This window comes from Pelobates fuscus, chromosome 6, assembly GCF_036172605.1.
Source record: "Pelobates fuscus isolate aPelFus1 chromosome 6, aPelFus1.pri, whole genome shotgun sequence".
Lineage (NCBI taxonomy): Eukaryota > Metazoa > Chordata > Amphibia > Anura > Pelobatidae > Pelobates > Pelobates fuscus.
The window spans coordinates 38967786-38982145 of NC_086322.1; the positions used below are offsets into that span (position 1 = coordinate 38967786).

Sequence of the window (14360 nt, forward strand, 5' to 3'; positions counted from 1 at the left end):
TAATGGTATCTTTAGAAAGACCATTTAGTGGCGAGAAAAATGATATATAATATGTGTGGCTACAGTAAATGAGTAAGAGGAAGCTAAACACAAACACTGCAGAAATGTAAAAACAGCCCTGGTCCCAACCGGTAAGAAAATTGAAAAACGGTCTGGTCACTAAGGGGTTAATGTAGCAGAGCCCCAGTCCTAGCAGGGACTCTACTCCACTGGTTACGCCAGGTTCAATCAGGAACAAGTAAAACAATCCAATGGAGCAGTCAGGCACAGTAAAATAATCCAAGAATCTACCACCTCCTCCCCAGCAACTGGACGACACACAGCTCTGGGGGTATAACTGACACATACATGGTTTTTATGCCGAGGGGCAAAAATGCAGGGGATTAAATCCCAAGATCCTCAGTGCCTGAGAGATAATTGCCTGAGAAAACTCCTCTAATTTAATTATTTATCAGGCACAGAAAATCCACAAAATATCCTGTACCCCAAAAGTACCCCAACCATACATATGTACCCCACAAAGTACATTCCCTGATAGCCCCGATATGAGTGACTAACATATTCAAGAATCACTCAGATCGGTTCAGCAGAACAGGAATGCCATCGTGATGAAGTTTTGACGGGCCAGACACGAGGCGCTAGCCCAAAATAGTTCCAGAGAAATAGTTGTCCTGGTCGGTCTCTGTTCGTGAGGTTCCTGTTCGAAAACCATACAAGGGAATCTATAGCTTTCAGTATACAAATGCTCCCCCTGTTCGGTAATACAAATCTCCCGACGCCGTTCATGTAGGTGGTCGGGAACAGGAACGTCAGCGGTCGAAAAGAGTTCCAGGCACTTGACGACCAAGTACCGCTGCCCTTGTTTGGGAGACAAGATGGTCACCATTCTCTCTGCCATGTGTTCGGTTGTACGAAATGGTGGCCACCCAGGGGAAACACTCATTAATTGTTTCCCTTGCGGTTTTCACACTTAAGGGGCCACGGACAGCCAAATAAGGGAATAAACGTAGCTCGTGTGTATTCCGCTACAGTTAATATGCAATATTAACTATCAAAACATTTATCCAAGCCATCAGTGAAGTAAATCTTTTAATGTTGATTTAGATTTGCAAAATTATGTGTTGGATTAGAAATGCCAAAAACATATTTTCTTTTCTGTAACTTGAATATTTATTGCGGCTGCCGTAATTAATAAGTTCTATACACAGCATGATATCCTTAATCCTGGCTAAATGAGATAACATCAGCACGTTTGAATGTAAAGGGACATTATAAGCAACCAAAACAAGTTTAGCTTAATAGAGTGACTTCAGTGTATAGATCCTGCCCCTGCAATTTAACCTCTCAATTCTCTGCTATTTATGAGTTAAATCCCTTTCTTTAACCCCTTAAGGACGGGTGACGGACGAGGTCCGTCATCCAGGGGAGACCCTTAACGACGGGTGACGGACCTTGTCCGTCACGCTGTAAAATTAACCCCAGATCGCCGCGATCGCGGGGTTAATGGTGCTCCGGTCTGCACCCAATTAGAGACACTTAAGGATCCCTGATACACACTGACATGGTGCTCCGGTCTGCCTGTATTAGAGGCAGACCGGGAGCACCCGATAGTGCTGCTCCAGCAGCAGTGCTCGCTCTGTAAGGTGTAACTATGACTGAATGGACAGAAACAAAAGTGATTTTACTCCTAAATAGAAGATAATTGAGCTTTGAGACTGGGCATGATCTATACACAAAAGCTGATTCATTAAGATACAGTTGTTTTGGTGCTTAGAGTATGTGTTCAATATGTGCATCTTAACCATGGGATGGTTAAAGGAATTTGCATTGTCACAGTTAATATTTATTATTTACTGCCCTATTCAGTACTCACGCAGTGATGTCTTAACGCATGGACACATTGTGCAGTTGCCAGGGGGCCCATGAGCATAGTGGAAGCATAGGCTTGTCAACCTTTCAGTATATTACTCTGTGAGATTTATTCAGAACTTTTATTAAAACGTTTAGCTGGACTAATCACCTTAGTATCTGCTGTTACCTGTACATGCGATCTTGCTGTTGCAAATATATATCTTGACCTTGACAAAAACAACATACACATACTAATTGTACATAAGCAAGACAAAATCAACACACATAAAGCAATAATAATGTTCTTCCAATATTTTTAGCAGTCCATGTCAGTTGACTCCCTCTGCAACCTACTAAACGTTTGTGTAGATTAATCTCTGCTGTACAGCATTTTTTCTACTGTTTATACACTGGTTTTGTTGGAGGTACCAATGAATATAAGTTTAAATTTATAGATAATTTACACTTTCATTCCTGTGAATGGTTGTGTAGACAAGGCCTCAGTGCATTGCTTGCCCAAGGGCCTAATGCTGCTAACATGTATAACAATAATTGATACCGCACTCTATAATAAGAATAAGAATGAGTAATGTAAGGCAGATACTAGCAAATATTAATTTATTGAATTTGTGGAGATAGTAAATATCTCAAAAAATAGTATCCTATAGTGAATGAAGTATATCAAATCTCACCATGAGTACCTTAAAATGAATATACTAAACAATACCAAAAAAAACCCCAATACAATCCGTCAGTTGAAAGCGTGCCACAAGGCACTGTATGGTAGAGAGCCCTCTACCTGCTGTACACAATATATACAAAAGTCCATCAGCAAAATAATGTTGAAAAATGTGTATATTAGAAAAAAATAGATATGTTCAAAAATATAAAAAAGGCAAAAAAAGGATAAAAAAAGAAAAAGAGAAAAAGAAAAAAGAAAAAATGTATTTACAGTCCAAGTGTGTACACACTGATGATAGTATATAGGTGTCTCTTCAATGCTTTATGATTTATGGTTAGATCTCACCAAATCTTGAATGCAGAAATCCTGTCTTTGACGATTGGAAAAACCCAAAGGTAAGCGTTTTTTCTTTTTAGTTTGCAGCAATTGAAGAAACCTCCAGACAGTCCTCTTGTGCTGTTGGATGAGGCAGGGGGTCTCACTACGTCGTCGGTGGGGTGCTGGGCTGCGCGCTCGGGATCCTACGTTCCCTTCAATGGCCCTCTGCTGCTAACATGGCCCTGTACTCACCTCAGTAATCAACAATAGACCTTTTCTATACCAAAACAATAGCAACTGTGCCCAGCTTGTTATTTTAGCTTCTGCAGTGACCAGAACATTCTCTCTTAACAAAACACGCAGGCAGGCAGCAAAATATATTGAAAATGTAATAGGTTTGGAAAAGTGCCATTTATGAAAATTAAATCTGTTAAGATAAAGGCCAATAGGTATGGAGAGTAAGTAAGGGGTAATTCTTTATTAATTCCGTAAGAACAGTTGGTGTTCGATGTGTACATCTGGAAAATTTCCCTCATTTTTATTTATTTATGCTTTATTTTTTTTTAATTTCCCCTGTTTTTCACATGCCTTGGTCTGGTTACCTCAGTGGTAGTCAACCTTCTTTTACCTACCGCCCACTAATGCATCTTTTTGGTTGAAAAAATGTCCTTACCGCCCACCAGTTTTCGCGCAAATGCAGAATATTTTTTAGAAAGGAGGGTGTTTTACAAAAAATAAATGTACGTACATTTATCTTTTTATTTCTACTTAATGCAGGTTTATAAGGTTTTTAACTTTATAAAGTTTAATGAGAAAACAATAAAGTAAATTGAAATTACCTTTACTAGTGATTAATGAGATCCTTGAGGTTGATGCTGTGAGACTAAATATTTGATATCTGGTTCGATTTTCGTAAGGAACAAACGAAGGTCTCTTTCAGTGATATTCAGACGACTTCTCTGTTTGCGCATAATATGATTTCTCATTTGTGCGTCAGCTCATCTCCTCTCCCTCCTCAATTCCCCTCCCCACCTTTTTTTTCCCCTTTTTTCTATTTTTTAACCTTCCTTGTAGCAATGCCCAGTAGGAAGGCTGAGCTAGGTAGACCACTTACTATATAGTCCACTATAACAGACAGACACACGTACAAGACACACGTACAAGACACACATACAGACACACACACATACAGACACACACACATACAGACACACATACACACACACATACACACACACGACACACACATACACATACATACATACATACATACACGACACATACATACACATACATACACACACACGACACACACACAGACACACATACAGACACACATACACAAATACAGACACATACAGACACACACACACGACACATACATACACACACGACACATGACACATACAGACACACACACACATACAGACACACACACACATACGGACACACACACGACACATACAGACACACACGACACACATACATACACACGACACACATACACACACACACAAGACACACACACACACAAGACACACACAACACATACAGGAACACAGACAGACACACATACACACAAGGCACATACATACAGACACACACAAGACACACATACCAACAGACAGTCACACATACATACACACACACAAGACACACATATATACAGACACACACACACACACAAGACATACATACAAAGACACACACACACAAGACATACATACAAAGACACACACACATTATATTTAAGTCACCCTCCTGTTTCCTATCTTTTAGATTCAGGAGGGTGACTTTCCCTGGGGTCCAGTGGTGGCTCAGGTGGATGGGAGTCAGAGTTCCCACTCTGACTCCCTGGTCTTCCTCCCGCGCGGCTCTCAGGGTTAGCTGGGAGGAGTGACGTGCAGTCACTTCCTCCCAGCTCTGCGATGTCATCACAGGGGGGCCCGGTCGCGCTGTTAAAGCGCCCAACGCTGACCGGGCCCCCTCACAATCCACATCCATCGGGTGGCCCTGACAGCATGGGCCACCCGATGGACCCCTCCATATGCGGCCCCGGCGGTGTGCCGAGCGGGCCGGGGCCGCAAATTGTCACGCCGGTACCCAGTCGCAGGGGTACCGCCGGCCCGCCCGTCCGCCCGGTCGTCAGGTCGTCAGGTCGTCAAAACCTGGAAATCCCTACCGCCCACCTGAAATCCTAAAACGCCCACTAGTGGGCGGTAGGGACCAGGTTGACGACCCATGGGTTACCTCATTAATAACTTGGACTCCTAGCTGCAAAAGATCTCAAAATGCCTGAAGTGCAGCCTATTAGAAAATGATGGGAGGTTTTTGCAACCATGTCTTGACCCTTCTGAGCCCACCCTCTTTTTTCTGATGTTTTTTTGTTTCATAAGAGACATCTGGATTATAGAAATTAGAGTAATGTCCTGGTCAGATAGCAAGGATCAGCATTTTCTACTGTGGTTGACAGGCCTACAATATTACAATATGTTGTTATATAGGGTAAGTGCGTGTCCCAGAGTACGTTACCACTGCATACCTTTTTTTGATCCTGTGACACAAATCTCTACTTGCATCTGTAGAACTGTGCTATGTAATTATGTACCTTTTATTGCATGTCTTTTCTTGAACCAAATGGCAGTAGGTGGTTTGCCTTGATGCAGTCTTTATAGGTTATTTTAAGGTCCACCAAAAAACATCCGCAAGCTTTTTACTAGTGCACCCATCTGCATCATGGAGGATAATTTTGGGAGTCTAGCATAAGAAAGCAGAAAAACTGGGTATTTTTTTGTGTTGAGTCCAGCCACCAGCCTTGCTGTAAGCAGCCATTGCAACCCTAATGGGGTCCCATGATGTTATAACATGTAATTGCCAAAAATTAATAAAGTCACAGTTGTGGCCACAGAAAAAAGTATTATGCGAGAGATACTGGTGCAAACTATAGAACTATTCCTAGTAAACTTGTACCTTTGGTTGGGACATGAAGTGTGCTCTGTCAAACCAATATATGAAATTGAACTAGATTGGAGAGAAAGTAAAAATGGCCTTTTATGATATCGTCCTATGTTCCCTCTGAAGGTTACACATTTATTGTATTGGATGTCTTCAGCTCAGTTTCAATATAGCAAAAAAGTGACCTTTGGTTCCATTAAGGTAAGATTCAGTGTGAATTTAAAATAGTTACGAATGTCTGCTCATGCTGTGATCTATCTTATAACTTTACTGCGGAATGAGCCTGAAGTACAATACAGCCCCGTCACGCTAAAGGCTAATTTATCACCCATGTTACAGGATGCCCCAAGACAAATCAGCCAAATGATTTATCTTGTAAAGTTTTACAATTTGTCTTTAGTGGACTTTTGTGCATTTTCTCATCAGGTTTTACTACACTGTACTGATTTTCAGTCTTTGTCCTGCTGCCTGTGGTTAGCAGTCTTGTCTCTGTTGTCCCTAGAAGTAAGACACCACCAGTCCGAAGAGAGTGCTGCATGAGCATGGCATTACATTTACTGTGTAATCTTAAAGGAACACTATAGTCAAAACTTTAGCTTAATTAAGTAGTTTTGGTGTATAGCTCATGCCTCTCAGGTTTCACTGCTCAATTCACTGCCATTTAGGAGTTTAATCACTTTGTTTCTGTTTATGCAGCCCTTGCCACACCTCCCCTGGCTATGATTGACACAGCATGCATGAAAAAAAAAACTGGTTTCACTTTCAATCAGATGTAATGTACCTTAAACAATTGTATCTCTTTCTCTGTAAATTGAACTTTAATCACATACAGGATGCTCTAGCAAGGGATAAGAAAATCTAAATTAAACAGAACTTGCAATAAAGGAAGAATAAACTTTAGATGACTCTTTACGGGAAGTTATTAGGAAGTCTGTGCAAGTCACATGCAGGGAGGTGTGACTAGGGTTAATAAACAAAGTGATTTAACTCCTAAAAGGCAGATAATTGAGCATTGAGGCTGCAGTGACATGATCTTTACACCAAAACTGCTTCATTCAGCTAAAATAGTTTTAGTGACTATAGTGTCCCTTTAAGTTAATAAACTATAGTAACACTCTGTATATTGGTAATCTGGGTAATATGTGTCAGCCAGAAGCCCCTTTTACATGATCATCCATAAATATTGCTGACCTGATTTGTATCACCAAAATGCTCCTACTTTGTTTTATTTTGGGGACATGTATAACAATGAACTCATTATCTAATTTTTACTCATTTAAAGTAAAATTCTTCTGCAACCTATAAAAATTCCACTTATGGTGACATCATGTGCTGACCTCATAATCCACGTTCAATCACAGCTAGTGATGTCCCGAACGGTTCGCTGGCGAATAGTTCCTGGCGAACATAGCATGTTCGCGTTCGCCACGGATAGCAAACATATGCGATGTTCGGTCCACCCCCTATTCGTCATCATTGAGTAAACTTTGACCCTGTAACTCACAGTCAGCAGACACATTCCAGCCAATCAGCAGCAGACCCTCCCTCCCAGACCTTCCCACCTCCTAGACAGCATACAATTTAGATTAATTCTGAAGCTGCATTCATTTTTTTTTGTGTTTGTGTGTATTATACATTATCCTCCATAGCCAGTAACCTGTGTTTATTATACATTATCCCCCATAACCAGTAACCTGTGTTTATTATACATTATCCCCCCATAGCCAGTAACCTGTGTTTATTATACATTATCCTCCATAGCCAGTAACCTGTGTTTATTATACATTATCCTCCCATAGCCAGTAACCTGTGTTTATTATACATTATCCCCCACATAGCCAGTAACCTGTGCTTATTATACATTATCTCCCCCATAGCCAGTAACCTGTGTTTAATATACATTATCCCCCCATAGCCAGTAACCTGTGTTTATTATATATTATCCTCCATAGCCAGTAACCTGTGTTTATTATACATTATCCTCCCATAGCCAGTAACCTGTGTTTATTATACATTATCCCCCACATAGCCAGTAACCTGTGCTTATTATACATTATCTCCCCCATAGCCAGTAACCTGTGTTTAATATACATTATCCCCCCATAGCCAGTAACCTGTGTTTATTATATATTATCCTCCATAGCCAGTAACCTGTGTTTATTATACATTATCCTCCCATAGCCAGTAACCTGTGTTTATTATACATTATCCTCCCATAGCCAGTAACCTGTGTTTATTATACATTACCCCCCATAGCCAGTAACCTGTGTTTATTATACATTACCCCCCATAGCCAGTAACCTGTGATTATTATACATTATCCCCCATAGCCAGTAACCTGTGTTTATTATACATTATCCCTCCCATAGCCAGTAACCTGTGTTTATTATACATTATCCCCCCCATAGCCAGTAACCTGTGTTTATTATACATTATACCCCACATAGCCAGTAACCTGTGTTTATTATACATTATCCCCCATAGTCATTTATCGTTGGACCTAGGCAGCATGATGTCTTAGGCTGGCCCAGAGAGTGAGTGAATAATATAATATATATGTTCAGAAACATATTAGTAATATATGTAAATCGGGTTCATGCAAAGAGGGTGAAAAGGTATTAAAGAAAAACACACTTATTGCATCAAATTTACAAACCCAAACTTTTAAAAGCTTTCCTCATTTCTTTCTTTGGATGAGGAATATATTGGTTGTAGACTGAGGATTTCCATCTGCCCAATCTTTTAATAATATGCACTGGAGTGTCAGTGTTGAAGGAGACCGAAGCTGCCCCTATTCTAAATGAAAGACCCGAGACATGGATACTACCCAATCTTAGGAGTAGTGTTCTGATGTAGAAGATGAATTTAGTGTAGTGATTCAGTGAGAGTAGTGGTGAAATGTGTGTGGCATGACTGAGTGTGGGTAAGTAAGAGTCAAGTATTTTAACTGGGCACTAGTTCTAGGTGGGATAAAGTGGTATAGCGGATGGATGAGTAGTTTGGTTCGTTTTAGAGGTTTGTAGAGAAAGTATATAGTGATCATGATTTTTAGCGATATCCAATATTTTTAAGGTGATCCCAGTGCCACCACTCATATCTGGTGTCACAATACCTTGCATTTAAAAAAACAAAAAACTTTTTTTGACTGTAATATAATAGCAGACAGTTTTCTTCACACGTGTGCGTTTTAGGGCCTGCCAGGGCACAGTGTCACACCAGTGCAACTCATATCTGGTGTAACAGTAGTGTACATTAAAAAAAAAAAACTAGAAATTTGACTGTGAAATAATAGCAGTCAGTTTCCTTCACACGTGTGCATTTCAGGGCCTGCCAGGGCACAGTGTCACACCAGTGCAACTCATATCTGGTGTAACAGTAGTGTACATTTAAAAAAAAAATACAGGGGGCTTGTTGTCACCTTTCGGGGACCCTTGGTGTTGTATGTGGCTGGGTGGAGGAAGAGACCTTCAATGACATCAGTGAGGACAAGGACGGGACATGGCTAGCTTGGTATCCAACCTTGTGCAAATGGGGAGTTTGCGGTTGTGCAAATGGACTGTTTGCGGTTGTTTGCGGTGCCTTAAACGGGGAGTTTGGTCTGTCACTGTGAAGCGGGCGTAACCCTTACACTACCTGATCGATACAACATCATACCTGATGTTTTAAAGCATGTTATTCCAAACAATTTAGGAATGTTAGGTTATTTATGCCCTTTATGGATTAAAAACTCTGCATCAACTATGTAATTTTCCATGGGAGTTTTGCCATGGATCCCCCTCCGGCATGCCACAGTCCAGGTGTTAGTCCCCTTGAAACAACTTTTCCATCACTATTGTGGCCAGAAAGAGTCCCTGTGGGTTTTAAAAGTCGCCTGCCTATTGAAGTCTATGGCGCTTCGCCAGGTTCGCCCGTTCGCAAACATTTGCGGAAGTTTGCGTTCGCCATTTGCGAACGGAAAATGTTATGTTCGCGACATCACTAATCACAGCATGTAAAATGAAACCATGCTTCAACCTAGACATATTCCACTATTAGTGACATCATGTGCTGACCTCATAATGCACATCCAATCACAGCATGTAAAATTAAACCATGCTTCAACCTACACATGTTCCACTAATAGTTACATCATGTGCTGACCTCATAATGAACATCCAATCACAGCATGTAAAATGAAACCATTCTTCAACCTAGACATATTCCACTAATAGTGACATCATGTGCTGACCTAATAAGGGACATCCAATCACTGCAGGTAAAGTAAGACCATGCTGCAACCTAAAAACATTCCACTACTAGTGACATCACGTGCTGACCTCGTAATGAACACCCAATCATATGTAAAATAAAACCCCTACTGCAACCTATAGCAATTCCACTTATAGTGACATCATGTGCTGACCTCATAATCCACGTCCAATCACAGGCAGCATTTAAAATGAAACCATGCTTCAACCTAGACATATTCCACTAACTATGACATCATATGCTGACCTCATAATGTGCATTTAATCACACCATGTAAAATAAAACCTTGCTGGAACTTAGAAAAATTCCACTAACAGTGACATCATACAACGGTAATCGAGTGGCTAAAGGTTCTAATGTTTGACATGTATGTTAGTGTTTGTGCACCAGACACATTGTTCTATCTTTTCAGCAGGGCCATGTAGATAATTTTCATATATTTTTAATGTAGACAAATTATTTTGCTCATTCGTGTTTGACCTTCTTTTGAGCCATCTACAAATACTAAAAAAAAACAATAGGTTGGATGGCTTTGCACAGAGACCTATTTTTGCCTGGTAAAACCTGTTCTGTTTGTGAAAAGTTGCGTACTATACTAGCTATGTTTTTTGTGACCGTATTATGGGAAGGGTGCTTTACACATTTTGAACTGTTCTAGTTAATTCTTAACTGCATTCAGGTTTAAACAGGATGATTTGAACTAAAATTAAACATTCAGGTTTCAAGGACTTTCTTTAAAAAAAAAAAATGAACATTTTCCAATGTCAGTGTTAAAATTCAAAGGAAAAAAAAGAAGTCAAAGGAAAACAAGATGAAAGAAAAAGAATACTAGAGGGCAAAAAGAATTTGATAGCGAGCAAACAGTATACATAAAGTGAGGATAAAAATAAAGCTGCTGCAGTGGAGATTAGATAAGAACTGAAAGATCAGACTAGGATAGACTGCAGACAGTTTATTTGGTATGATGTTTAACCCCTTAAGGACCAAACTTCTGGAATAAAAGGGAATCATGACATGTCACACATGTCATGTGTCCTTAAGGGGTTAAAGAGGAATGAGTTTGTTTTCGCACGCTCCTTCTATAACTTTGAATGAAGCGTGTCTCCTGTAGTGTGTCCATGTACATAGATACTTGTAACTAAAGCACTTTGCAAACTACTGTAACTATGAGCCTGCCCTCCCACACACTTAGAGATAGGAGGACGCTAAACTACCTCTGTCCATACAAGCATTTGTATTGGGTGTGTAATCAGCTTGGGGTATACCTCCACTCGTATTTTGGATGAATGTAAATGCCGCTGATTTGCGAAAAAAAGGTTTTTAGAAATCTAAACTGCACTTTATCTGAAAGCAATGTGAAAGCTTTATTGGATGTGTGCCAACTATTTCACAGTCGAGGCAGACTACAAACTACACATCCTGAGTATTTACAGGAATTCACAGATATCTTTTTTCATATTTCTTGTAATTTTATGAATGCATTGTTTAGAGAATGCATTAAAACGGTTATAAACTCAATGTTAGCGTGCCCTTTTAGGTTTTGAGAAGCTGTAGTGTATGATATGTTTGATATATGGTTCAGGTTGTGTATATTAATTTGCTTCTTTGCAAAAATGTAATGCCTGACTAAATCTGGACTTGCATTAAGGGTCACTGCAACCACCATGACCACTTGGGTGATTTGTATGTGAAGTATTTCAGTTTGAGATATTTGCAATTGGGTGCTGGAGGCTAGTTGTACCTCCAGCACACATGACGTTGGCAGCCCAGCACTCTGTTCCGGGCTTCCTAATATCAATTCTATGCATATTGTACACTGCATATTGTATGCTGAAGACAAATGTAGAAATCTTATCCTTGCAGGCAGAGTTCCTGCAAGGTAAGCTAGCTCTTACCTCCCTCCGTTGCATATTTGTTTATTTAAAAAAATAATTTCCCCTTCTCCTATTCCCACTCTCTCCCTCACCTCACTGGCCCAGAACGTGTGCATGCGCTCTGAGCTGGCAACAGGTCCAGTCACAGACTTCTCTTGTTCTCTATGAGAAGTCTGTGATTAGACAGCGTCCAGACCCTGTGATGTAATAGGGACAAGAAAGATCAGCTGGATTCCATTTGAGTAAAAATGGTGGATGGGGGCAACCTTCTCCATAGTTCTCTATAGTGGCCAATAGGGCATATTATACCCGAAATGTCCTTCTCCTCCAAAGGCTTAAAGTAACCCTAACCCTTTATGAAAGACTTACTGATCACATTGGAAAATAGCACGACTCCCATATATAGACAGAATGGAGTTAGGATATGTTATCTTTTTTTTTTTTTATCTTGAATGGTGCTAGGTGACAGCTGAAACCCCAGATTGTCTTGACCTCCGTCACAAGGAAGGATGAGCATGTGTGTGCTGGTGTTTTGTTTGTAGACATACATGCACAGTTTAGTATAGATGCCCTTAATGTTTTGTAGATGTACATGCACTGATTAGGTGACATGCATTATGAATTAAAAAACCCATTGATCAACAGCTTTTAGCTGTCAAATTTCATAAGCCTATTTCAGGGTCGGTAAATGCTTGAAAAATGATATTGAACTGCCAAATTCAATATTTGTAGTGGAAAATAAACAAATGGCGTAGAAGATTTTGATTAAGATATGATACAAACGTATAGAAGGATACAAGCTCATTGTTACACATATTGAATTCTGACAAAGCATATGTTTTAATATATACTAAAGATTAAATCTTGAATTAAGTACAGATCTTTTGGAGAGAGGTATACTTCTCAAGCAAACACTGCTCTATCTATTGCCTAAAATATACTTTATTATAGTAAGATCCCCTGGATGTTGGACACAAGTAATCTCTCCAGGATGAACTTGGAAACCTGAGAATATCTAAATATACCTTTCCTGTTTAAACTCTTTGTTATTGTTATAATATATTGGCTTTGCTAACCACGCACTACAATTCCAATTCTTTTAAAGTCAGATATTGAATAGACTATAACAGGTTTAACCCTAAAGTTGACTATCCTGAATTTGATCCACTCATTTCCAGTTCACCTTCATCCTTCCACCCACATTGCCTTGTCACTATCCACTGTTTGATTTCACTGTGTTTTAATATGTTCTTTAACATTTAATAAAGGTAAACTTTGTACATATTTGTTATTACTTAGACGAATCCTTCTGCACTCTCTCTGTGTAGAGGTTGCGTTTAGTTATTTGTTTTTGAAATGACCCTAAAGTCGAAAAATACTAAATCCAAAATGTATTGGCTCCCGATAAGCCTAAAATTGCTTATATGAATTCATTCTGAAATTTTAAAAGGCTTATGGAGAGCTGAAAAGCCGCTGTTATCACCTATCATCTGATATTAAATTACCCCCTAAGTCAGATATATTCCAAATGAAGTCCATGTAACAGCGACAATGAAACCTAGGACTTTCAGTGAAGAGAATACAAATGTAATGTACACACAATGTACACATTTTATTTTGCTCCCACTATAATATATATTTTTATATTATTTTTATGATCAGGTGGAAGACGCTCTGGAGACGGTGAAAAATGCCACCAATGAGCAGGATCTTGCGCAACGCTTCAAAGAATTCGGCAAAGAAATGGTCAAGTTAAACTATGTTGCTGCCAGAAGACAACAGGTAGGTTGGCAATTGTCACTCAGCAAAAACAGCGCTATGTGGTCCGTCTCTGTTGTTTAAACATTATAAAACAAACAAAAACAAAAAAGTTACAAAACATCCTTCAAATTGTTAAACAATGTATGGGAGCGAAACATGATACTGGTTTAGTAATGTTACATAATACTGGCCGAAAATTAATATGTAGAGTGATAACTTATAATAATAACGTCTCGCAGACTTCCCAAATCCCAAACTGGTTACTTTTCATGATTTACAGCAGCACTGTAAAGTTATTTTGTTTTTATTTTCTTTTTTCTTTCTTTCAATTTAATTTTCCTTGTACCCCTTGTATCTTCTACTATCCACCTTACCACTTGCCTCGATCTATATTTATCATGTTTTCTCCCTTGTGCCGACTCTCAATATTTGGGCACAGCTATTTTGTTCTCCTCGGTCCGTGGAGTATACAGTTTGTCGTTTTATGGGATTCTTTTTACTGATGGATTGTCAGCAAATTCGCTTAGCAACTGAAATGGAACTTTGCTTAGTCACCAAAACAACTTTAGCTTAATGAATCAGTTTTAGTGTCTAAATCATGGGTCCTCAAACTCCGGACCCCCAGATGTCGCTGAACTACAACTCCTATGATTCTTTGAATTACATTGATA

The 14360-nt window shown here is 39.5% G+C and overlaps 1 protein-coding gene across 4 annotated transcripts in view; it reads left to right on the forward strand.

Moving 5' to 3' along the window:
• The window catches only part of CTNNA2 (catenin alpha 2), a 1421691-nt gene that overhangs the window by 314954 nt on the left and 1092377 nt on the right, over positions 1 to 14360 (forward strand). For all 4 annotated transcript variants that reach the window (XM_063457611.1, XM_063457613.1, XM_063457612.1 and 1 more), the window contains exon 5: positions 13591 to 13710. In XM_063457611.1, the coding sequence (XP_063313681.1) occupies positions 13591 to 13710 (120 nt within the window). The remainder of the gene's footprint in view (positions 1 to 13590; positions 13711 to 14360) is intronic.